This window comes from Pempheris klunzingeri, chromosome 14 (genome assembly GCF_042242105.1).
Source record: "Pempheris klunzingeri isolate RE-2024b chromosome 14, fPemKlu1.hap1, whole genome shotgun sequence".
NCBI classification, from domain to species: Eukaryota; Metazoa; Chordata; class Actinopteri; order Acropomatiformes; family Pempheridae; genus Pempheris; species Pempheris klunzingeri.
Window position 1 is genome coordinate 17,420,538 of NC_092025.1, and position 22,945 is coordinate 17,443,482.

General features: G+C 41.3%; 1 protein-coding gene across 1 annotated transcript in view; it reads left to right on the forward strand.

Annotated features, from left to right (window-relative positions):
• The first annotated feature begins 5,059 nt into the window (after positions 1 to 5,059).
• Positions 5,060 to 22,945, forward strand: part of LOC139212868 (gamma-aminobutyric acid receptor subunit beta-2-like) — a 49,938-nt gene continuing 32,052 nt past the window's right edge. The window contains 4 exon segments of the mRNA XM_070843425.1: positions 5,060 to 5,136; positions 5,138 to 5,233; positions 5,391 to 5,488; positions 6,208 to 6,275. Of these exon segments, the coding sequence (XP_070699526.1) occupies positions 5,060 to 5,136; positions 5,138 to 5,233; positions 5,391 to 5,488; positions 6,208 to 6,275 (339 nt within the window).

Consider the following 22,945-nt stretch of genomic DNA (forward strand, 5'->3'; position numbering starts at 1 on the left):
CAATCAATTCATTGATACCAAACATGTCATCGCTTAATGGGCAAGTGGCTAAATATCGCTCCAAAGTTGAGTCACTGTAAGGTAAAGGCAGCTTTTGAATCATCAGAAGAAAGTGGCTGCCATGTCAATATGGTTTAATTGTAACAGTAGCCCACATTTCCCATCATGCCTAGTGCTGGACTAAGAACCTAGTTTGTTAAGTTTGCTGTCTGTGTTCCAAAAATGCAAATGTTACGTTTTCTTAGTGTTTGTAATCAATCAGAATATCGTCAGTTATGCTGATCAGTATCATATCAGTGCTGATACTTGGTTTATGGATTCCTTTTGTGTGTCATTGACCTAAATACTCACCTTCTCAATAAATAGAAGACCATCATTTAAATGTACCTTCCGCTACCCTCTAATAGGGCCCTCCTGCTGAGTTAAGGAGCTCTAATCAGCAATGTCAATGCTTTAATTGCAGTGCACATAAAAGAGAAATACAGAGAGGTGTTTTAATTACAGGCAAAGGCAGAGTGCAATCTTTTTTCTCTGGCTGACAAATTGTGTTTGATTATACTGTAAATGTTATGTAAGTTAACTGTTAAAGCTCATGTTCATTCTGTTGGTCATTCTTGATCAGACAAGATTAAACGGACCTCCATGGACTCCTTTTAAGCAAAATAGATTCATACAAATAGGCACACACATATATAGGCATAATATAGATAGATATTTTTATATGTATATGCTTATTGAACATACACGTTGTTGATGGCAATTTGAAAGACACAGTAATGGAAGTAAGTGGGTGAAATGAATCCACTGTATTTTGGCCATGTGCTGTGGCATATTGCCGCTCCATCTCCACGGAGCTGGATGGATATCAGACACTCAATCCATGGGAGGTGTTACCTGCTGAGAACAGACCAGGTGCAAACTCCACAGTAAGACCACAAGCTGTAGAGGTTTATTAGGTACTGCATAGTAATCCACTTTCTCCCTTGCCACCTTCCCTCTGGACATGCCTGAAATGTGTAAATAAATATAAGCTTGTCACACTGGTTTTATCAGTTTGCCAATATTTGGCAAGGTTTTACAAAAGCTTTAGCAATTTAGTAATTGAGGAAACATTCATAAATGAGACACAATGGGTAGAGACAGACTGACAGGCACACCACTTAACACGGATAAACTCCACATGGACCTGTTCTTGTGACGATAGTGCATATTTAGAAATTTATAATGATAGGAGATGAATCAAAACATCCCCACGATGTCTCAAAACCGCCAAGTCTTTGAGCACCAAAAGAATATAAAGAGGCTTTCAAAAGAAGCCTCATTAAGTATTGCTTTACTTTGAGGGATTTAGAATGGCGTAGCATGTACATGCGTGTGTATTCTACTTCTTTGTGGGGACAAAAGAGTTTCTAGACTCATGATGTGGGGACTCACTTCTCATTTTGGGGCAAAAAGCTGGTCCGCTGAAGGTAAAGCACGTGTGTGTGTGCGTACATGTGTGAAGAACTACTGGTTTTGGCATCAAATTATATACAATGACATTTCAAGCTAATATTTGAGTTCATCATGCTGGCTATTTATTGCAAAAACAAAAGTCAATGTCATAGCAGACGATGGACCGAGATGTATTATCTGTGTGCTCAGGCACAGAGTCCTCCCTCTCTCTCTCTCTCTCTCTCTCTCTCTCTCTCTTTCTCTCTTTCTCTCCCTCCCTCCCTCCCTCCATACACATACACACATAGAGCGAAAGAGAGATCACAAGCCTCTTCCCCACACATGCACATTTTCCATCATCTTGCCAAGATGCCACCAAACAAACCCCTGTTTACTGACATGAAACAACACAAATAGCTTTTTCAGACATTTGGGGACATCTTTTTTTTTTTCTCCATTTATCAGCACAGTACAACGTGGATATTGCACTGGCGGAAATGCGTGGTGTTTTACTGAGGGGCTCAGAAAGTCAGTCATTATATTCCTCTCAGTGTGCAAAGATGCAGAAAGACATGGATAGAGAGAGAAAAGAAGAGAGCCGGAGCCCTTTTAGGAATTTTAAACAATTCAGTAAATCAGGCATTAAGAACAGAAAAGCAGGTCAAAATATGTGTTGGCTTGCCTTAGTGCCTTTCTCAAAGGGATGTGAACATCCACCCTCTGACATTGAAGGGTTACAATACAACTTAGGCCTTTTTTATACTCACAATATTGTGATTAGCGAAGCGCTCTGTGGTTCCACCATCTGTTCGTCCTCTGATGATTATTAGTGAAATATGAAATGCATGCGAAAAGAGGTCATGATGTATAAACCCTTGATTGATCGTAATCATGTCCTTGATGTGCCACTGAACCAAACTTGTTCATTATCGAGATGGACCGACTAGCTTTTGTCTGACAGTCACTAAAATCTGTGCATCCATAAAAAAAAAAAAAATAAGTCTGAGTCTGAGTTTGATTCTGATGGCAGCCCTTCTTTGCTTGATTACATAATTGATATAAAACATGGTGGCAGGACCATTAGGAAAAGATGTAGCAAATGTCATGAGCGCTAGCCATGGTACTGATCCCACTGCCTGCCCTGGAGCGCACGCACGCACATCCTCAAGAACACAGCGGAGTTCTTGTAGTTCCTGCAGTAACCAGGTTGCACCACAACCAGTCACCAGATTAAGTGTGGTTACTTGCCATCACCCTCTGTGCACACTTATATTGAGTCTGTGGTGTGTGTACAAACCACCCGGTCTTGAAACTCCCTGCTTGCACAGCGACGGCACTGTGTTGAACAGAAAATATGTGTGTGTCAGATTGATTAACTAATTTTAGGAAATACCAAATAACTAAATCATGTTCATCAGTCTAGATAACTGGAGGAACAGCGACACAATGGACAGAACGTTTCTACAATTGACTGAAACTAGTCACAAAGTAAAGTAAATTACCATCAAAAAAGAACGTATGCTCTCAAATGATTAGCCGTATTTGTTTTAATGCCAGTTATCAGCTACAAAAGAGCTCTGACATTAAGCGCTTTGATATGTGATTGTTTAAAATCATCCGAATCATCTGTAGAGGTGCATGAATTTAAAACTGTAGAATTACTTAATACGTCAAAGGAAAACAGAGCAAAAGACACATGACAACACGCCATGTGTCATAGACAGACTGCGTTGCCAAATGAGTACAAACCTTCCCTTGGGTTAAATCAGTGTATTTCTGTGCATTAAGCTTTTTAAAGAAAAGAAAGAAACTTATTATGACCAATTTTTTTTTTTTAATCCCTTAACAATGCACTCCCTCGGATTTTGTTGTTTCCTCGCTAACAGTGCAACAAAAACTGCAATTACATTGTATCTTACATAGAAAGTAGTTCGATATGTTTTGGGGCGTTTTAAAATGAATGTAAAGCCAAAAGTGCAGCTGCCACACTAATCTTTGTCTCTGAACAATTTCATATCAACTCCTTGTCAATATATTACTAATGTGTGTTGTGTGTAGTTAGACTTTGAAAGTCTTCACATTTTACAGTGCCCCCATCAGGTCAAATAGGATGGAGATTGTTCTATTATTTGTAAGTCATAAAATAGATTCCAGTATTAAATGGGTTTAAATCAATAAAATCTCAACATGGGCAGAGTCATATTATGGACAGTCATCATTTTGTTTTCACTTGTGCTTTTTTTACGGTACACCGAGCATCTTCCCGGTAGGATCACTTGTGTTCCCCTCCTCTCTAGAGGAGCCGCTGTAGGACTCCCACACAGGGCTCACTGCTCTAGCATCCGCCTCTGATCCCACCATATCCATGACGATTCGAGTCCCGAGTCTACACAGTGGCGCACATCCTGCTTACCAGTGCGTGGAGCCACAAGCGCGCATGGCTGCGAGAGATGCGCCGAGTGTAGGCTTCAGTGCATGCTGCTCTGCTCCATGCATCCCGCTCCCAGCCCCGGGGCTCTGCATTGGCACCGCGCCTCTCGGTGTATTAAGCCACGCTTCTCGTTTTCGTCAGAGGCCCGAGATGCGTGGAGATCGGTGCGTGAGCAACTGTTGGTGCAGGGATGCGTTTATAGCACGGATCCCCACCCCACCCCCAACCAACACCACCACCACCTCCTCCACCCCCCTTGTGAGTAGAGTGAAAGTGATAGTGAGAGAGGGGAGCACATTCAGCACAATGGACAGAGTTAGAGAGAGGGGGGGGGGTGTCTGAGCTCACGCATCTCAGCACCATGGACAGAGTCACCGGCTGATGAGTGTTTTTCTTTCTTTCTGTCTTTGCTCTGCTGGGAGTGAGCAAACGACTCTGCACTGTTCCATCATCTGTCCCGTGGGACCCGCCTGGCAGTACTCACCAAAAGTACAAGAACAGTTTTTTTTTTTTTTTTTATCTCCTTTGTTCGGCATCTGCCTCACGTGTAAGCTCGCTGCCTTGCACGGAGGGACTGATGTCTCACAGAACTCAAAATAAACCCAGACATGATATGACGCACAATCTAGTGGAGAATCTCCATTGTTGTCTAAAACACGCGCTCTGCTTTGTGAGCTGAAAGTTTTTTGGGGGTTAGTGGCCAACTTGAAAACCTGGTCATGATGCAAACATGCAGTGGGAGTTGAATGTCATCTGTCGTGCCGCTCTGCTTCGATAAGACATCCATTTACACTTGGAGCTCAGCTGTCCTGTCCAGACTTCCAGCCAGGGACCCCCGGGTAGCTTCTCTGGCGGTGGGGGCTGTGGGGGAGGTGGGCTAAGTGCCTTGCTCAGGGACAGCTAGATGAGTTTGACTGGTGTGTAAGAAGGGAAGGGAAAAGACACAACCCCACCCACATTCCCCACATTTCCTCGCCCACTGGATTCGAACCGTCAACTCTCCCGTCACAGTCACCGCTTCTAAAACGGCCACGCTCGCTGTAAAGAAACCAAGGGGAGACCCCCGTGTGCCTTTGCCCCGTGCAGTCCTGGTTCTCCTTTAAATTTTCCTCCGTGGTGGGGTACTACATCTGCCACTACCATCAGCAGCAGCAGCAGCAGCGCTGCTTCTTGATGTTGTGGTCGGGAATACGCATGCGCCCGGCATTGGAATTACTGCACTGGCAAGAATAAGTTGGACCTTGTCTGTCTTCACTAAAAAGAAAAAAAAAAACATCACACAAGTATGGCAGTGTTCAGAATACGGAGAATGAGGTGTTTTTGTGTCTGGCTGTTCCCTCTCGTAGTGGCCGTGGTGTGCGCCCAAAGGTAAGTGAAAGGGTCGGAGGATGCTCCACTCATTTTTACTGAGTGTGGCTGTGATACAGACGGCATGGAAAATACTTGAACACTTTATGGCTCAAGAAAATGTCTCGTATCTTAACCTGCTGTGCACACGTTTTCTCTCTTTTTTTTTCTTCCACAGTGCCGGTGTCAATGACCCAAGCAATATGTCTTTGGTTAAAGAAACGGTGGATAGACTGTTGAAAGGTTATGATATACGATTGAGGCCAGATTTCGGAGGTAAATGAACTCGTATTGTCGAGTTTGCGCCTTGTCAGCCTGTATAATAGTACAGTGATTAAATACCTGCAATGATACCGGATAACTCAGTGAGGTTTACAGTTTCTGAAAGTAAACGAGACATGTCTTTTCGGCTTCTGTAGGGTGCCATATTCTGTGGTTATTCATCTGATACAGTCGAGGCAAAACGTGTGGAAACAACTCAGTGGCGACATAGTGGGAGAACACATGAGTGATGTGGCTGGTGGATGAACGTGGACGATAAAACTCACCAGCTCGTTTATTTTGAGTGAAAAATCACTACATAAAAAAATAAAATAAAATAAAAAAAAAAAAAAAGGCGGCTGTCAACTCCCAGTGCACGTCTGCTAGAGTTTTACGCAAATAAGTGCCCATTCATGTTTATATCCATGTTCCAGTCCAGGTGTTCACTGCGACGGAGATATGGATGTACGGTCAGGGCTAGAAGGTTTACTGTCAACAACTTTTAGGGGGAATTAGCAGCACTTTGACTGCAGCTCAGCGCGTCTAATCCCACCCGAGATGAACACTGCGAACTATTATATGGCTGACAACATTTCAATTCACATGTGTTGGTCTGTGTTCTCATTACGCACGCATTATTAGCCATTGCTCGTAAAAAAAATGTCAATGAGACACACTAACTGCACCTGATGTACAGTATTTCTGTTGCTCACCATTGTTTTGATCTGTCCCAGGTCCTCCGGTTGGAGTGGGAATGAATATAGACATAGCCAGCATAGACATGGTATCAGAAGTCAATATGGTAAGTAGGCCATTATCACCTCTCCTTTGACAATGAGTCAACATTCTGGACTAATGATTCCTGCTATGCATAAACCTAACAAGGGGAATACCAAGCCAAACCACCGGGGGAAACCCCTCTCAATGCGTAAATCTGCCCCGCGTAAATGTGTCTTTTTTACCCGATCACTCGCATCGACTTGTGGGTTCGAGAAGCAATGATCGTTTTGTTTGAGGGCTGGTGGCATGAATTGAACCTCTCTGGGGTTTGCACATTGATTGACAGAGATGGACGCTTTGTTTTCGGTCTCATAAGCTGATGGCTGCTTAATTTGCTGAGCAGGTCCACAGCTAAGCACCACTAACTTCACAAAATCAATGCTTTGTGGGTATAAAAGTTCAATCCAATCACCTGTGACACGCTCTATAGAGAAATTATAGTATAGAGTTAGAGCAGCAGCCCACGTCTCAATCTTTTTCTTTTCCTCTTTTCTATTTCACAGTGACATACATGTTGCTTCACGGGAAATGTCTCAGAGTGTTTGTTGCATCTGGTTTGTAAGTGCTTTACTAGAAATAGTAACAGTGGAAGAACTTGGGCTGTGGATATTAGAAGTGGATATTAAGTTTTGCTTCATACAAGTGCACCTCCTAGTGATGACATGTGAGAACTACACCTCAGTTTACAGAGAAAGTCGAGGCAGCGTTTTGTCATCATGGAAGGTCACTGTTGACATTTGTGATACAGCTGACAAGGTGAGCAAAAATTGGTATTTAAGGTGTTGTGCATTACATTTTGATAGGTCCATTGTTATATGTTTTTTTTTTTTTCCCCCCTTTGGTAACATTGACTCTGTTTGACCTCCAACTGTTGGAGTTGGCAGGTTTTCATTTACGTCTATTTTCTATAGATGTGTCCCGTAGTTGCAGTTGTTTTGGCGTTACTAGCTGTGATGTGAGTCATGTTGTGATGTCAGGAAATGATTACACGCTGGAATATTTTTGGCAGCAGCACCCAAAGGCTGTTTTCTGCACCCACACATACACAATGCAGGTCTACAGAGCCCTCCACAGCGGCCTCGAATTCATAATTAAAGACATGTTTTCCCCTTGTAACCGATGCAAAAAGCTTGAAAGCTGCCCGTGTGTGTGTAAAAGAGTCTCTGCAAGTAATGTACATTATGTATATTATAAATGTGGACATGGGGTCTATTTCCAGGAGTCAAATACCAAAGTGTGATGTAAGATGTTGTACCTACATCTTAATCACATAATGCATAATCGCTATTTCATCCAATTGACACAGCAAACACAAAAAGGAAGGTATTATTTATGTTAAATGACTGTTGTGCTAGACAGTAGGACACTCCGAAGTTTCATGTGCTTTATTTACCTTGTTTCTGCTATCGTCGCCTCTCAGCTACAACTTTCAGAATTAAAATGTAGAGTAGTTCCCAGCTTCATTATTCTTGTCCAGAAGAACATCGGGGCCGGGGTTTGTATTCAAACACACCCACACATGTGGCCAAACAAAAAAAAAAACAAAAACAAAAAAAAAAACCCACTCTCCATCCAAACACACAAAGCCAGTACCACACAGCTTCTTTGATCATCCCATGCTTTTGTCAGGTTTGGACCACTAAACACCCTCTAATGTGAAAGGGGAGTCATTACCACCTGACCCATTGGAGTCTCATGAAAAGAAGAGGCCACATGTGTGCGTAATGGTTTCGGCATCTTTGATCTGCTCCCCCCTCCTATAAATGTAACCACTTTTCAGGATAGCAGCTGGTGTAGAAGCACTTTGCTTTCTTCCATTTCCTCTCCCCCATCTGGCTCTCTGTCTGCCACTTATTTTGGTGCGGGGATAGAACCACCCTGTGTACTTTCTTTAGAGAACTGATAAGAAACAGGGCTGAGGATAATGGAGAGATGTCACTGAGGGATGTATCCAACACTGTCCCATTAGCCATTACAGCAGAGTGGGGCATCTGTGCTTTGGTGTGTATTAACAATACATTCTTCTACCTGCTCCCCCGTTGAGGGCCATTGATTAAAATGAACGCGTGATCACATTTATTTGATTTATGCAGAGGGGGCATTAGAATAAGGAACAGCAAAGAGCTTCGTCTTAAACAAAACAGTTTTGTCACGGAGCGGACACCCATTTGCAAACAACACAGGCCTCTAGTTCACTTTAGATGAGTCACCAAACTAAGTATGCAAGCCTTCAAGCGTGTGTGGCCCAGAGGACGTGAAGTCCTGTCTAGTATTTGTCATGTTAGCAGTTCTAATGTCCAAACGCACAACCTGGACTCAAGCATGTTGCAGGGCTTTATCCCCAAACCTCCCCCCCTGCTTTTCTTAGATAAAGACAAGCCTCTAGAAAAAGGTAGCAATTGATGAGTGTTTAGCTGTTCTAAGTTTAATACAGCTGGATTTACTGAATCACATAACATGTAGAAAATTACATGTCAGTACGGCCCAGAGCCAGACGTGGAATGAGGAGGCTGTGGCTGGTATTCATTACATACCCATGAAAGGTCACTTGTTCCTGGGTGTCAGAGCCAAACTCCCAAGCCTTCTAGGGTGAAAAGGGATAGGATATGATTGTGTAAGACCTAGGGGTCAATTTTTTCACCTCTGCGTATGTGACAGAGAGAGAGAGACAGAGATAGATAGCGGAAAGAGCTCTGACATTAACAAGTTACCATGTGGAGAGCCAGAAGCGGTGCTGGTGTTGGAGGGAAGGTCGTGTACCTAGTGCTGCTGAGGGTTCATTCTGCATGACTCAGAGGTGGACATACAGAGAGGGACACACACACTGAATACCAATGTCATGTTAGACATTCAACCCAAGGCAAGTGGCTTAGCAAGACTTAATTCATGCACTGGTCAAAGGAAGAATGGAAAACATGCACAGTAGGCATGTAGGAGCGTTGGTTGATTCCTTTCATTTTCTTTTCTCCCAGCAATTCTCTTTGGTGCTCTTTCTCCACTGCCATTTAAGTCTCAATATTTGCTTTTGGTTGAGCTCCTGAGCGCTTGAATCCTAAGCCAACAGTTTTCACAGGGGAAGAAATACTCCTGTCTGTGGATGAACTTAAGTTCTCATCCTCCTCCAAAAGGCAGAAATACCATTATTGATGCACATAAAGGTCAAGAGAAGCTTATTGATTATTGGAGAGGGACTGTGAAATTCAGAGCCCCCAATTTTAGTACCCAGTTATTTCCACCTCTCAGCAGAAGATATCACTGATGGGTCTGCTGTAAATGTATCAAGATTGCACTGAAACCGAGGCCTCCGCAATATATTATACAAATGTGATACACTATAATGGATGGTGGCTGAAAGGCAAGAGATTATTGCTTGCCATGTGATAATAAAAGGAAGTAAAGATTGCAGAAGCACTTATGTGGTACTGCATAATATTTCATCCAGACCTGAGAGCTTTAAAATAATATTAAGTCTGCATCTGTAGTTGTGTCTACATATCTTTCACAGCTGCCTTCGACAGTATGTTGCTGGTGTGGGCAGAAGAGCAGCTTACACCAACCAAAATATGTAATAGATCTGCATGGCATGTATTTAAACATTTAATGGCCAGTATATAATGGCAGTGGTGAGCAAAAGATCTGCTCATTGTGATGTTAATGATGCTTATTAATAGATGGATGATATAATCAATGTTTGAATATAACGGATGCATCGTAATTGTATTCTCTTGAAAGGATACAGTGAGGCTATTTTCTAGTTTTTGTCACTGCACACACACTGTTGTCTGGCTGGGTTTTCATCAAACTTCTACACAAGGGTTGATCAGTGCATCAGGACTAAAAATATCTCCTGACTTCTGCTCCATGATGGTTGGATAGTAACTAATGAGAGCGTAGAGGCAATGTGTGAAGATTCACAGGCTGAAGCGCATTCCAATTGTGTGGGGGGGGCTAAATGAAAAGAAATGTGGTAAACTCATTTAAAGTGTGCGAATTTTGCGAAGACACTGAAACTGTTTTTCCCACTGTAAAATGAGCTGTCAACCTATTCAAATTATCTCCACGCTATCTTAGAGACTCATAACAAGCTAATGAGCAAGTGGAGATTGGCCTCAGTCCCCTGACATAATCCTGGGTGATAGACTATTTAATAGACAGTTCCAGTTTAAGATCTCATTGTAACGTGCATCCAAAGAAACTGCAAACAAAAATGAGCACAACAATGCTGTTTAGTTGAAATGTGCAACGATTCGAGTCAAATACTTGAGTTCAATATAAAGGGAAATTATAGTACTACTGCATTAAAGGTTGTAGTTACTGAAGTACATTGCGGTGACTCTTGCAGCGACCCCTTCTTATCCACAGCCTATATTAAGCCTGCTATCATATAGGATATACATGGCACACTTGTACATGTACACTCTCTTTGCCTCTCATATAAATACACAAATTCATGAATGCTAATCCTACATTAGTCTCCACTCATGATTCTTCATAAACTGTTATGCTAATGTAGCCAACAGGAAAGTAGTTGTCTATTACATAACAGAAGCAAACTCAACCGGGGGTTAAGCGAGCATTGGCCTTGGCACTGTAATGGAAAGAAGTATAATTTATGAACAAAACCAGGCTCTAACAATAGCAGTATTGATTTATTTTCACTGCTTAGGATAAGTGATACATCAGCCTGACTTAAAAAAAAAACAACCTAGACTCATCTCCGAGCTCCTGTTCCAAGACAATTTCATTTAAAACTGGCTCGAATATGATTTGAAATACATTAAGGGATACCACTTGGCTTGTGGCTTGACTGGTGCAGTGCACTGAAGAAGGGGACCCTCACTGCATATTTAATAACTGCATGTGGAAAGTTTGGATGGAAGAAAACAATAGATAATTTAGACATTAAGAACACAGTCACCATTTAAATACGCCATTTAACCATATCCTTCCTGTTAGCTGTGTCTTCTTGATATAATCACTGCACTGACTCTGCTGTCGCTAGAGTATAAAACAGTGGGACTGACTCAATTACGAGTTACACAAGAACAGTCTCACAATCTCAGGGGCGGAGACTGGATGCAAGTAATTTTAGTCATTTAAATGTGCCATGAAGAAATTGAATTAATCACCCAGGCAGCGCAAGCGTGAATACTGATAACTTTAACAATGTGTTGACAAAACCTTTAAACTTGAAGCAAAAATTTGAAAGGGATTTTTTTTTGGCCCACTTGTAGGCAGCAGAACAACCTGAAAACACAAGTTTAACATTTTATCACCTACCAAAGTTGATAATGGCAGATGCGTTAGCAAAGAGTTGCCTCATTACACATCCAACAAACGCAAAGTGACATGAGCATCAGCATGAATTCGGGATTCTGTTTCTGGCCGTCCAATGAATGTAAATTCAGTGTGTGCTCTTTTCATGGTTTTGATATTCATCAAGACCTGAAGGAATTATCTTATTTAAGCAGACTACCTAAAGACATGATATGTAACCATGGGGTCACTGAGATGAACCCTCTTAGTCAGATCTGCGTGGGCAGTTATGCCGAGTGTATTGCAGTCTACTACAATGTCAACCAAAGTCTCAAATGTTAAAATTCTAGTCAATAATTTGCAACACTTAATTAGATCATTCTAAATACAATGGAAATTGTATTTGTAATTGTAGTTAACTTAACCAAGAATTTTGTGATTTGTTAACCCCAGCAAGTACCACTTAGCCCCAGTGTATACTGTGTAGGCCAAATGAATGGAAGTGCACTTTTGGACAATAGAGGACCCCCTCCATTATATAGTGACCAATATTTTTCTTTGACTGTCTTATTTCAAACAGTGGCGCCCCCTAGGCGGCCAAATATTTTCACCCAACTTTCTCTGTAATGTGTCAGTTTAATTTTTAAAACCCTTTCATTAAGCCATGTTTTTTTCCCCATCTGATTTCCTCATTCCCACTTGAAGCTCTTGGCAACAACCTGCTACTCATCAACAGATTCAGCAAAAAAAAAAAAAAAAAGAGAGAGAAAAAAAACATAAAACATACATAGAAGCTGTATACATAACATGTGAATACAGAAAATAAAGCAAGCTTGTGCAGTGGGAGGTCACAAGGGACGGTTGAGGGAATGGAGGAGGAGTGGATGGATTGTGTGAGGAGAGTGCTGAAACACACCATGCTCTCCATCTTGCATTATTCATGCTGGTAGGTTTAGATACGTATGCTTCCCTGTAGAATTTTAGTTATCCATTTGGATTGCACTCATGTGCCACTTGAATGCTGTAGAAAGACAGACATTAGGTGGGTTGTTTGTATGGTGAAGTGAAAAGAGGATTTTATTGTGACAATATGTAACATATAGCTAGTTAATCAATTAACTTAATGTAAATGATGACGAAGGTGGTGGTTGTGTTGCTAGGATGGTGGTGATCATGATGTTAAAATAAGGATATCTATCTATCTATCTATCTATCTATCTATCTATATATATTCATTATAGCATTTACAGCTGACTACTTAAAGGCGTACTAAGAAGCCTGCAGCAACACTTTATGTGTTACGTCATTCTTCATGTGTTTGTTTCTTGTCTTGCTATACAACCCAAATTGGACGTCTTTATAATCTGCAACATGTAGCATTGATGAATAGGGCGACATAGTCCCATCACAGTATACACGCACACACACACACGTGCACACACACTATCTCAAAGCACCGAAGATGTACTGCTTAGATCGTTATTAATGTCACAGACACTTCTTATTGTACAATTAGTAACACAGAGGAGGGAAGCCATGCAATCAATTCCCCCAGGTTAAACAAGCTCACTAGTTAGGCATCTGATTCACTGTTGCCCGTGACAGTGAGTGATTGGGTGGTTGTTTCGCCATCAGACAACAGCGCGTTCCCCGCAGCTGTAGGTCTGTTAACCAGCAGCATCTTGTTTTTCTTGTCGGTGGGCAGAGTGCAGGCGATTGACAGCATATTGCCATTGTGCCATTCACTCATTGCAGGGCAATCATTTCCACACCTGTCCGATGTCAAGCTGATGTTACTCTCCTCCGCTACATTCGCTCATCCCCTTGTTCCTCCCTCACTCTCTGGTCTCTCACTTTTGTGTTCTCTTTGCCTGTTGGTTAATACCTCTGCTGCAGGGAGGATTAGACAGAGTTACAAATCGAAGTGGGTTAATTGCCTGGCCTACCATTTCAGGAGGCATTCCTCAGTTCACTGGCCACACCACTCTCTTTGTTTGTGTGCCACAAGTCTCGCTCACCAGCTCAAAGTTTTGGTTTAGCTGTTGTAGGGAAAACAATACCACTCACGCTGAACTTGGTCCAGCACTCAAAGTCACGCGAATGAATCACTTGTCTGAGCACGCCTTTAATGTTCTTTTTAATCTTCACAAGAATAATTAGATTGTTTTGTTGTGTTACGGCAGTGTCACATTTATTTTCACTTCAGTCTTGCAGCCAAACATCACATCACGGGATGACTTAACGAGACTGTGAGGTAGAGAAGTTCAACACATGTACAAACAAATGTTTAACACCAAATCTCAAGCTAAAACCGACTACACTGAATCATCGCCGTCACACATCGTGACAGTAGCTTTTAGCAGTGAGGCTCCCCTCACTGGTGATCGAAAGCGAAGTGTCAGCTCACATGACATACAGTACATTACTTACAGGATAAATAAATAAATCACGAAAGGCAGAATCAGGCATGACTTGATAACTGTTGTCGATAGGAGCTTATAAAAAGTGCTTGTATAGGTAACGTAACAGTTGGAGGCAGCAACTGAACCATCTGTGCAACTGATAGCTGAAGACAGAGTTCATTACATTGTGAGCTTTAATTTTCCTAAAACATTGATAAACATATGTAGAGTAGCCAGGAGTAGGTACTGTAATATACCCACAAGCTCTGATATCGTATTATGTGATGTGAGGTAAGAAAGTAGGCAGACTAGAAAATGTATTCATGAAGGACACAAAAGTAACAAGTAAACTTCTTGAATTTAGAATACCCAAATTTACTAAATGCCCTAAACCGAAGGCTCAGTGTCTACGTAAACAGCATAATTGACAGTGTTACGTAGTGATGAATGTTCACTGACAACTTTTTGACAAGTGTTGACTGGAGTATTTTATAGTCATAGAGCTGATATGGCTCTGGGCCTGCTACTTTTTCATGCATTTAAACAACATCACTGACACTGACACAGCTTGCTGTGCACACATATCTCCAAGGATGGAAACTGGATAGTGCAATATGCCTTTGTGTCATTGTAGGTGTGTATCATTGGTGAAACAAAAACTTGTACTTACACTTATGAATGTTAGTTTAAATCCGAGGGCATGCTGTACATAGGAAAGAAAAAGTCTACTTTTCAACTGTCTCTTTTCCTGTTACTTCACGTTTCATTTCAATCCTTAGCAACAATTGAAACACAATCATTGAATTTTACTACAGTGATCAGTTTTTTCATAAACTTCAAAACACTGTTTCAAACACAATTAGAAATTCTGCGCCTCCTGCCTTGGGTGCGTAAGCAACTGCTCTGTGTTGTGTAGTGGGGATAGCACTCATCATTGTGTGGGATCTATTTTTAGATTGTTAATCAAGGTAACATGTTCAGACTGACACACCCAGTATGATATCCCATAAAGTGTGACTAGAGTGAGATTGCTTCGTTTCAGCTCATCTATCCGCAGTGACCTCACAGAGGTCAAAAACATGTCATGTGCATGCTGGCGTGGATATTCGGGGCAGTGTTTGTTGTCACTGTATTTGTATGTGCGTATTTTGTTTTATCTCATAAAAATATCTGTATTCTAATTCCGTATTGGGATTTACTCCAAAAAGATAGCTAAAAATATAAATATATAAAGAGCTCAATATATAATCTGGAGGTTGTGCATACAATGAGAGGTTCATAGTAAGTCTAATAAGCTTTTTGTCAGTTTGCATGTACTTGTTCCTTACTTCACTTTGTCACCCTGTCAGCTGTCTGTCATACTTTTGCCTTCACCTTTCTTTAGTTGTCTGCATTTTTTCTTACATTACATAAAAAGTTTCAACAGTACATTGCGCATTACAGTGCAAAATCTTAGAAAATAACACGTCAATGTCTCTACAGCCTAGTTGTTCAAGGTCTTAGGTGAGAGCTATCTTTGTAGTAGCCTGTCTGTTTTGATTCAAGTAAGCAGTGCAGTTTTCTATCAGCACTTATGCTGAAGATGAAGCCTGAAACAGTTCCCAGCTTCTTTAATTATTCAGCTTTATATTGTCAGCTGTGGGAGTGTCTTCAAGGAAAAGATGAAGAGAAAACAAAACCTGGATGAAAGGTTAGTCAGTCATCTAAGTGTTTTTAAATGCTTTCCTTCTGGTTACAATGGTTTTCCCAAGAGTGGGGAAAAGGATGTGTTCTACATGTCATTGGTTTTGCAATGCTAAGTGTTTTATTGCCTGGTAAGCAATGGGAGAGCTGGCCAGAAACAGGCCGGAGGTAGTAGTTGACGCTTATGTTTTCATCACTTTTCCTCTGAGGAGTAGAAGATTTCATACTGAAATGAAAAACAAGTCCATAATCTTAATCTCGTTCACAAATTAAAGAGGTTAGTTGTTGTAGTTGAGATGAAGAGAGGAGCAACTCTCTGTAAAAACAAATAGCATTGTGAGGATTACTATGTGCAAATTTGCGTCAGAGGCTCTTTCATTCCAGATTAGTACGGGTATTAAGGATTCTTGATGCTCACATCAAGTGATTTTTATTCATTTTTACATGTATGAAGCCAAATTTATATGTGTCTTTCTCTCTCAAATGCTTTACCGCGCTGTTTAACATTTACATTTCAACATAAAATAAATCAGAGGGGCTTAGTCTTCGAAGTAGGATATAAACATGAACATATTGTCTTCACACAAGTAAAAGTGCCAATTGCAAAGAAATTAACTTGTTTTATACATGTTATTTGTACACCGTCAGGGGGTTAAGGTGCAATCACCCTCCAATTGGGTGGAGAAAAATGCAATTTCATTTTTGGTATTTCAAGCAGATGAAAAGTGACAGTTATATAATGCTATTATAATAGTTAAACTTTTCAGAGAGAGATGTCCCAGGTAAATTTTGACAATTTCCAGCACTGATTTTATCAACCTTTTTCAGCACTTTTACCTTAGCTGTTAAAAGCTATATCTGGAGATCACAGTAGTTTCCATTTAAGCCTGTTTGAATGAAAGCCATTATGTTGAATATTCTTAATCTATCTGTTTCCCACAATTCAAAATGAGGAGTAGATGGGAAAAAAAAAAAAAATGTTTGCTTCTACTGAAGAATGACTCTGCAGCAAGCCAGCCATTATATGTCCCTCACATCAATATCATTTTTTATGTTCTTGGTAGGTAGTAATGTGAAGATGGATTGTATTACTTTCTACTATTCCATGCCTTCATTGTTGTCCTTATATGTCATTACCACACATTCTCACACACATTTGTGTAGCTATCAGTATTAGGACTTCCATTCATTGTGGACAGCCTAACCCAACCTACTTTTCTTTATTTAAGGTATTTTTTTTCCCATGGGTTTTGACAATAGGTGAGACAAACATCAAAACATTCATTCAGTGAACAAAAGCCCTTCATTGTAGCCACAACGAAAATGATGCAACAAAAGAATCTCCATAGAAAGGAGCAAAAAGACGTAGAGCTTCACATCAGACGTTCACACCTGCAGTCATTTATCACAATGAAATGAAAGAAAATGACAAAATATCTTAAGCACTCCGTTTACTCCTCTATATTGTATATTTACATCAGGCTGTAGCTTTTAATACACATCACACAAACTATCTACCTCGGATGTTTTGTGTGACAAATCCAGCCTTGGCATGACTGCAGTGATGTCATCAAAGGTCACGTCCATGACCTCTTGAGTGAAAACGACCTGACATGATGTTTTCTGTTTGTAACTTTCTATTTCCATGCTGAAAAACTGTGTCATAGAGGAATAGTGAATGTTGAGGAAGGTTGCTGCCTGCAGTTTGATTGAATGCCCCACTGTGAACAATGTGACTCTCTGCTTCCATTTCTATGACATACAGCAGGTGACCAGCCTGTCGTGTTCCCTTACATGTGAATTTCTATTAATTATACAGTTCAAAGTTTTGAACCACTGTATATTCTATCACAGTGTATGAGCTGACTATTTTTTTTTTTGTTTTTTGATACTTCAGCTTTTTTCCACTTGCAGCTCAAAGTTCTTGTTCACTTTGCTGATCTCAGGTATATTATTGCATTTTGTAAAGGGGGTGAAATAGTGTTTCCTTAATATGATTTAACATCCAAAACAGGCTTAGTAACGGCTACTTGATTAACTTGGTGTTTTTTCTCCTCCCAACCAACTGCTAGTGTACAAATAAGGTTAGCAAAACTTCACATTCGTGACCAACCCCATCCATCTGAGCTCCCAAAACCTCATAATTGTGGAACACGTGTGACGTATCAGCATCACTTAATTACAATACACATTTTCTTAATATTCTCAAATATGAAACGTATATGACAGGACACATAGAGAGTGTTATCTCTCTCTCTCTCTTTCTCTCTCTCACACACACACTCACACACACACGCACATTCTGAGGCTGACACCTTCCTAAAGCATCCCTGCGTCTCTTGTAGGTCAGTCCAACTGTGAGGAGATATTGCTTCTTCAAGGGTGTCCTTGCTCAAGGAGATACTGTGTGCAGGCCATCAAATCTGGAATCACACATCTCTGTACATGGGCAAAGAAAGAGACATACACACACACACACACACAGATATAGGTGGATAACCAGTTTTCTGTTCTCACTCAGCCTCTATATGTACTATCGATCCACAGTTGTCTGTACATTGCATTATCTCATTGTTTACAGTGTGTAGATGTGGTGTGTGCTTCTTGGTACTCTGTTTAAATAGCAATCAGTTTATTCCTCAGTTCCTCAGTCCTCCATTGTGCACAAGGTGTGGGACTCCTCAAGTGGATCAGTGTATTTGTGTCTATGTTGAGAATGAGGGGTAGTCAAAGAACAGCTGTCAATAGCTTTAGGATTACCAGGAAGGCAGAAATTTGCCACGTTTGTAGTAAAACGTATAACTACAACACACACACACACATATATAATGTGTTTGTATCCATGCCCACTATTTACACACACACACACACACACACACAAAATCTCCTCATGCAGGAGAAGCAGTAAGTGGGACAAATGACGTTTACACACAGACTCATTTTTCCCCTTGTCTCTTTGGCCAGCTTGCCTTCCGTCTAGTATGAGTGACAGCTGAGACCAAAACCTCCATCAGCTCCCCTTTTGTGTTCCAATGGGATTCAAAAGCACCCTAATAATCTGCGTCCTGCTCTGCCCTCTCCTCTCTTCCCCATCAGCCCTCAGTCTCCACTCCCACAACAAACGTAACCCTCTCCAGATTGCCATTTCACTCCGCTCCTCTCCAGGGACACAAAAGAGCCTGCAGATGCTCCGATCGACTCTAATAAATTATATGTACTCAGTTAAGCTGCACAACTGCCAACTGGCAAAGCTGTGAACCCCTGCTTTGGAGAGCTCTGAGGAAGAAAAAAAAAATAGTTCCTCTAAATTTGATTCACCTTCAACAGCAAGCCCTCTTGAAAGCAATGTCCAGGCCAGAGTAAATGATGAAAGAGCAAGGGAAGGAAAATGGGATATACAGAGAGAGAGAGAGAGAGGGGGGGATAAGAGACAGCGAGACAAAGGGGCAGAGAGAGGAGCAAGTTGATGGAAAGGGAGGTTTGATAAAGTACAAGTAAACAAACAAGAGTCTGCGGTTTATTGAAATCTGTCATGTAGTTTCCGACATGCCATAATACTAAGGAAGAAAAATACAAGAGGAGCGCCAAGTTTAATGCTTTGGTCAGTGTAATATTCAATCTGGAGACCTTGCTTAAACCCAAAAAAGCACACACTCACTCTCACCAGCTCACTAAATGAGCAGCAGTTCTCACCGTTATCCTCAAAACACATCCAGGCATCCAACATTAACACTTGTAAGTATTAATCAATTCTTTTCACATAAGCATTGGACTGTTTATATGATGTAATGATCATGATTTGTTTTTTAATACAAAGATTTCTAACAAGGATCCCTTTGGAGATGAAATTTGAGTATTAAAGAACTGTGTCCACGATGTGGACAGTTTAAAAATTAACTTGTAAATGTTGTTTGGTATACAGACCATTAAAGGAGACACCGTTTCCAAATTACGTCAAAAATATCCATCATAGTTTTTTTTTGGTTCAAAATATTTTCTTCGATATAATCTTATTTCTTGATTTTGGTTTAAGCTGTCAGTCTGACTGTCGTGTTACAAAATATCCACATTATTTATTCTGGAGCAAAGAGGCGAAATGAAACCCCTGCAGCAGCCTCTGTATGCGTTCCTGTTGCAGATTTACTACATGCAGTGCACAAGCTGTTCCAGATACAGAGCTGAATCCTAAGGACTCCATACACAGATCTCCAGAGACTGGGGAATTTATGTCACTCAGCTCTGTGGGGATTGGCATGTTTATTATTAGGCCCCTTTGGAAATGCTGTGCCCTATGCCAGGTTCCTCATACCCTGTCGCTGACGGCATGAAGACCGTGTGAGACAGGAAATTGAAAGCCACTTGTTGGAGGGCCTTTTCGGAGGAAGTGAAGTAGGTGGATGATGGAGTGCGGTATGGACATATGGCTGAGTGGTGGAGGGATCACAACTCCCCCCCCACTAAAGGTATTTCAAAGAGAGGAGAAGAGGGGAGAGCAAGACAGGCACAGAGAGGATAGAGGCAGAGGAGGTTTCAGAGGCAGGCTGCTTTAGGATTCAGTGCCACTCTTCAAGGTCAGCACACTACAGAAATAATTTAAAGCAACATATACCTCTTTATGGTTTGTCACATCAAAAATCACATGATTTGTCAATATTTGTAAAATATCAACTTGGTTAATGGGGTGCCTTTTACCTGAATGTAAAATATGCTGGCTTTAGAACTGAGCACAAGCTTTGAGGAGGAAATATTCAAATCCTCTTTCAGGGCCCTTCAGAACCCATCTAGCACCTCAGAGGCTGATCCAACACCTGTCATGTTCTCTAGACGGCTCCCATGGCTGTATCTGTTTAGTGGTAATGATCTAAGCCATTCACACTCACCTCCAATGTGTTCTCCCTTTTTTTTCCCCCGTCTGCATGCAAATAGATGCAACGGGAGCTCCTCTGAGATTGAGATGGATAGACGGAGAGGCGATATAAGACAGAGGGGGAGCTATAGGGAGTAGTAGATGGAAGGAGACTTGTGTAAAGGAATAAGGGAAAATGGGAGCTGAAATAGAAAAAAAAAATAACATGAAAGAGAGGAAAAAGGGAATAGATCGAGTAGATGAGGAGAGGGATAAAACGGGGAGAGAAAGTAGCAGGGGGAGGTCATTGCTGGTGCTGAAATCAGAGACTGGAAGTGAAGAGCTGTGAGAGTAAAAGCAATTTGCATCACTGCTCCACTGAGCTTTCCAGTGCCTTTCATTTACCCCCCCTCTAAAACCCTTCCACACCCCCAACCCTTCCAGCAAGCTCACCACACTATTCCACAGCTCTCAAATGGAAAACTTGCTTCAAGGGTAGTGGGAAGAAAGACATGTAGAACCAGTACTCACTATTTAGTCACCCCTTTTCTGATCCCTCTCTCTTTTCTCTCTCCCTGTAGACTGAAGCCTTCGTTCTCCTTCCTCTATCCTCGTCCTCCTCCCATCACATTCCATCAATCCCCAACTTTTTCTCTCTGTCTTCTTTTTCCTGCTGTTCTGAGTCTCACGCTTATTTGCTGTTTCTCCTCAATCTTTTCTTCCACCTCTCTCACTCTCCCTGTTTCCTTTCAACTTTATCAAAAAAAAGAACCAAAAACGACTCCCCATGAAAAACGACAGCTATTTGTTTGCTCAATTACCGAACATGACCTGTTTAATGCTTAAATGAACCATGTTTAATTGGGCAGGGGCCCTAGTGGCCATGCAAATTATGACTCCTGCCCGTCAGGAGTGAAGGAGAAAGTTGACGTTATTACAGACTTATAGGTCCACATATGGAGGAGGCTAGGGTGGATAGATTTTGTGCTTTTTCTTTAAACCATCACCATGAATGCTTTTTATGATTTTTCCCCAAATTCATACCTTCAAATATATATTTTTTTTGGCTACTCGGGGGCAGTTGACGTGCAGGTTGCTTAACAAACAGTTGCCTATTTACACACCCAGCAGTCAAGTGAGCGTTCAGTTGGAGTTGTATTTCTGGCCACCTAGCTAATGTAAGTCCAATGATCACTATTTGCTTTTGGTGTCCTTTTACTACTGAGGGAAATATCTGCTTCCTTTGCACTGTGTTCACTAGCTACATGCTCATTTTAGCAGTTAGCACTTAGTTACTGACTTTATTTTCTCAGTTTTCAGTGCCAGTTTGGTTAGGTTTAGGAACCAACGCTACTTGGAATGCCTATAATATTGTTGGCTACTATCCCAGGTGCGTCTTCTTTATAACAATATAGACTTAAACCTAAACCTAAATAGCAGCAGCAGCAGAACAGCAAATGCTCATATTTTTCCATAAAAACAATGACAACAACATATGTTGTCTTTTAGTTTATTAGGTTTAACTTTTATAAGAAAGAAAAAATAATATCCCATCTTCATGGACGGTCCAAATTAGTAAAAGACAAAAACAAAGCTGTAGCAATTGGTACATACACAAAATAGGGATTGCTGGAGGTCCATCAAAAATAACAGCTAATAACAGTCCATCAAAATAAGTCCGATATTAGTTCTTCATGCTGTTCTCAGTCCAACAGAAGCCATGTGGTGCGGGGGTGGGGATGAGATGTGAGGGGTTAGTAGACAGGGCAGCCTGGAGGATGAGTGGGGTTGACGAGGTCAGAGTGGGCAGCTGGAACATCTTTTTTTTTCATTTTTATTTCCAATTGTTTTTTGTTCACCACAAGTACATACTGATAACTGCTGATGTGTTTGGAAAGGAAACAATATGAAGAAATTGGGTTTTTTGTTTTTCTGTAACACCGGGAAACCAATGCTACAAATTGAGGCTGAGGCAGCTATAACGTGCACACATTCAAGACCAGTTTATGGTGCAGATGAGTCCTGACAAATGCAAAGCATGTGACTTGAGCTGTGTGAGATAGTTCCCGACTAGCACTTTTGGCATTCCTGAGTCTCCCTGGCGGTCAAATCAATATCAGACTCAAACTGTAATATCCATAGCATGAAATGTCAGTATGAGATTTTGCACAATTTGGCTGCCTGAAGGGCTGACTGACCAAGCATATAGTGCAGATGAAGCATTGTCTGGAGTCTTTGCCTCTGTCTGAGAATTCTACCCACACAGTGGCTGTAAAATGTGCCCTTTCAGTAATAAAACACAAACTTGAAGTTTGCCAGAGTACTTTTGGGAACACATCATCTGGATGGGACTACAGAGCGTATGGGCAGGGCTTTGTCACATAGATCTGTTAGGTAGAGCTCACAGTGTTAGTCCTGGGAGGAAAAAGTCATTTGTGCCACACAGATCAGCTGATCATTGGATGACTCCTTAAGTGCCAGCTCCCAGCAATTCATATTGATAGA